This window comes from Limulus polyphemus, unplaced genomic scaffold (genome assembly GCF_000517525.1).
Source record: "Limulus polyphemus unplaced genomic scaffold, Limulus_polyphemus-2.1.2 Scaffold10884, whole genome shotgun sequence".
NCBI lineage: Eukaryota > Metazoa > Arthropoda > Merostomata > Xiphosura > Limulidae > Limulus > Limulus polyphemus.
The window spans coordinates 1,550-5,753 of record NW_013676494.1 but is presented as its reverse complement, the minus strand read 5'-3'; the positions used below and the strand labels follow the sequence as shown (position 1 = coordinate 5,753).

Here is a 4,204-nt window from a genome sequence, read left to right as displayed (position 1 = left end):
AGTGAATAATGCGCATGCGCTGTTTTTCTTGGGGAAACATTTTAACTACGCATGCTTACGCAGCAGGTTCTCTGTCAGAAAGTGTAACGGTCGTAGATACAAACAAGCAGTATTACGTGTTTACCCTACAATAAATTATCTAACAATTACTTCTTTCTAGTAAAACATCAATTAATAATTGCCTATTCGGCAATATATTATTTTCCGTAAATATTAAATAATGTTTTTCCTTTACAAATTTTACAACTGTTGGACGAATTTCTCCAGTGAATAATTTGGTAATGTACATCAGTAAAAAAATGTATATGTAAAGTCAGAAACAAATAATACATGTTCTGTAGCAATTAACATTACTAATAAATGAGCACATATTTATTTTTACATCTACACAATATACCTTTGAGGTACTATGAGATATAGCACTCCCTTTTACAGAATAAGCAGCAGCAAGAACCCATTCATTGCAAATTACGAAGATTTCGTAACAGGATTAATTAACTAACGATGAAATTAACATTTTGTAGATGTTGAAGTTTTATTACAACAATGCGAATTGGCTGCTAAAAGCTACTATCAGAAAAGGTTTTCAGTTACAGAAATTATTATGTAAATTGTTGTATTATACAGTTCTTAAAGAAATGTAAGTTTTGCTTTAAGATGTTGTTAATTCAATATTATACATGTCACGATGTTTATGTAAAGATAGTTTTGCAATGAATGTTCTCGACTGGAGTTGTAAAGACAATTGTTCTTATCATTATGGTAAACTAGTTTATTAATCTAGCATAACTAATGCATGTAATCTAACATGCCATTAACTAAGGTACGTTCTCCATGTTGCGCTATTCTATATCTTTCATTATACATTATCTGTATAATTCTAACATTCACAGATCGATTTATTCTGTATTAAGAGCAAAACTCGACCAAATAAATATAGGAAATAAACTTGTATTCATTCTTCTACACATATAACAAACACCAACAAAAAAAATTCCAGAGTTGAAATTTATCCATTAAAAAGCTTATTTGATTTCATACATATATAATTTAATTGGCATTTTGATTTTGGGTTGATTTCAACATGCTCCGGCTAAATTGTTAGTGTTTGTGAATTTCTTAATCTTTATCTAAACATAATACTCTTAAAGAGCTGTAATAGTTGTAAACAAAATAGCTCTAATTTTAATTTTAACCTGATTGTTTGTTGATTATGGGAGTTTGCTGTGACAGGAACAGCATGCACACTGCTACTTCTTGGCGAGAAACCCCCAAGCCACAATACAACACTCCACCAATTAACGCCTTCCACGAGCTAGATATCACCACCTACTTACCCATACCTATAAATATACACCAACAGTAATCACAATTCACACAACATTCAGCCTTGATAATGGATGCATTCGAAACGCGTCGGCCAACTCATCACTAGCTACAACTTTTACCTGTTGTTCTAACAACGTTAAGACGGCTTATCGACTTCTTGAGAAGAATTCTAAGAAGAAAGTAAACCTACAGACATCGGTCTTGTTTAACAAAATCTGCCTACAAGAAAATCTGTCACCAAAGTACACCAACAATAAAAAATATATGTATATATCAGCCCTATATTCCTCGCATTATTAAAATACTGTACATTTTTTTACAAATTTCTTATTGAAATAAATCTGTATTGCCCAAAATATATTTTTATTAAATATATTTCGGTAAGTAATAAATGTAACATGTAACATTGTCCAGTTGAGGAACCAACAAAAATAATTCCATGATATATTTAGAACTGTTGCCTGGAGATAATTAAACAACAAAGATAGATTTGTTACCTGTACATTACAATGTGAAATGTAGGGTTAACCACTCAATATGTTATTATCGACTGTAAATAATATTTGAGTTAGGCCTATCTTATTATATTCTTACAGTATATCGCATCTAAATCATTCTCCATTAATTAAAAATTTGTTGAAATGAGTAATAATTAAAAATACTTACGCTGCACACGTAAATACACAACATTGCTCTTCTCACTTCCTTCCGAATTTCCTGCCGAACAGTAGTAGTGACCTCTACTGGCGAGTCTCACTTTTTGTAAAACCAGCGATTGGTTGCTGACTATGACACCCACTGTTGTGTTCGTTTGAATTTCTTGTCCTTCAAATAACCAAGTGATCTCGGTTACCCTCGGGTTAGCTCGAATGTTGCATTCGAAATAAACATCATTTCCTTCTTGAATATGCGAATGGCGAAGCTTACTTCCGAGTCTGAGTGTCACTTCCGGTGGATCTGAAAATAAAACATTAATATAATTTTCTTTCCTATTTTAATTGTCAGTAAAATATTCACAAAAGGAAATACAATTTAACACATATTAAATAAAACAGGAGAGAAATTGTACGATCTAGATGTACAAAACAAGAATTTAAATTAGTAACTTTTAAGCGAATAATCTGTTCCTTTTAATAATTGAAAAAAAATCAAGACGTTAATTGTAGCCATTTTGAATAACTTAGATATTTTTTAATATTCTGTGCGGTTTCGATTGTGTAGTTTTGGGCTTAACAACAACCAAGCGTGATAGTGTGTAAAAGTAGAATAATGTGTTAATTTAAGTCACTTTGTATAATTTACATATATTTTAATATTCTGTGGATGTAACGTTAAATACATGGTAATTTAAGTCATTATTTAAAAACGGATGCTCCCTTTTCTGTTCTAATTTATTTTGTCTGTCTGTTATTAAATTCAAAGCTACATAATGGGTTATCTTTGATGTGTCCACCACGGGTATCGAAACCAGGTTTTTAGCGTTATGTCTTCATATATATATAATGCTATATTAAAACGTTATGTACACATACTGATTAATATATAATATCAGTATGTGTAATAATTAATAATAATTAAATTATTAATTATTATATATTATATAATAATAATAATGAAAGTACATACCCAGCGTTCTATTTTTACTTACTTTTAAAATGTAATATTTTTATTTTATTTTAACGAAAGATTAATTTAACTCGTAAACCAATAACAGAAAATTACCAAGACAAACGTTCAAATTGTACGGCTACATTTAGTACGATTATAAAGTTTGTTTGGATAAATGTTAGATAGTGTAATTTACTTACAGTACACTTCTAGCCGCCAGGTGTCTTCTATGGCGCTGTTCCGTATTTCAGGATTTTCTGCTTTACAAAATAAATATTTTCCGTTGTCTTCCTTTGAAGGCCGAAAAGTTAGAATGTTGTGATTTAGGTTTCCATCTTTTTGTTTCGTTCGGTTTTTATTCGACATTAATTGTTCCGAACCTTTCCACCAGGTTATATCGGCCGGTGGACGAGAACCGTTGGTACGACACTCAAGTTCTATCACTTTCCCCGAAGACAGAGGTTGTCGTCTGTCTAGTATTCTTACTGTCATGGGTCTAACTGGAAAAATTTGAATTATTAATATACTTCACCATTAGTTTGATCTACGAACATGATTAAATACCGAACTTAGAATTTGTCTGAAACAACACCCCCTACCATTTTGCAGTCATATATTTAACGAAATATTTTGAGTGATATGCTTAGAAATCGTGTTAAAGTAGGTTATAAAAAGAATTGAATTTATCAGTATTATATCAGTCGTACAGTCTCTCGAAGTTTTGTTTTGTTGGAACCACAAGAAAGAGTATAGAGTTACGATCTGGTTGATAATAAAGGTTAGTTCTGGTTGACAGTAAAGGTAAGTTCTGGTTGATAATAAAGGTTAGTTCTGGTTGACAGTAAAGGTAAGTTCTGGTTGATAATAAAGGTAAGTTCTGGTTGATAATAAAGGTAAGTTCTGGTTGACAGTAAAGGTAAGTTCTGGTTGACAGTAAAGGGTTGTTCTGGATGACAGTAAAGGTAAGTTCTGGTTGATAGTAAAGGTTAGTTCTGGTTGATAATAAAGGGTTGTTCTGGATGACAGTAAAGGTTAGTTTTGGTTGACAGTAAAGGTAAGTTCTGGTTGATAGTAAAGGTTAGTTCTGGTTGATAGTAAAGGGTTGTTCTGGATGACAGTAAAGGTAAGTTCTGGTTGATAGTAAAGGTTAGTTCTGGTTGATAATAAAGGTTAGTTTTGGTTGACAGTAAAGGTAAGTTCTGGTTGATAGTAAAGGTTAGTTCTGGTTGATAATAAAGGTTAGTTTTGGTTGACAGTAAAGGTAAGT

At 31.5% G+C, this 4,204-nt stretch overlaps 1 protein-coding gene across 1 annotated transcript in view; it reads right to left on the bottom strand.

Moving 5' to 3' along the window:
- LOC106476556 (nephrin-like) overlaps window positions 1–4,204 on the bottom strand; it is a gene marked incomplete at its 3' end in the record, with an annotated part of 14,654 nt that overhangs the window by 9,187 nt on the left and 1,263 nt on the right. Inside the window, exons 2-3 of the mRNA XM_013937205.2 lie at window positions 3,138–3,437; window positions 1,996–2,286 (exon numbers count right to left, since the gene is read on the bottom strand). Coding sequence (XP_013792659.2) covers window positions 1,996–2,286; window positions 3,138–3,437 — 591 coding nt within the window. The remainder of the gene's footprint in view (window positions 1–1,995; window positions 2,287–3,137; window positions 3,438–4,204) is intronic.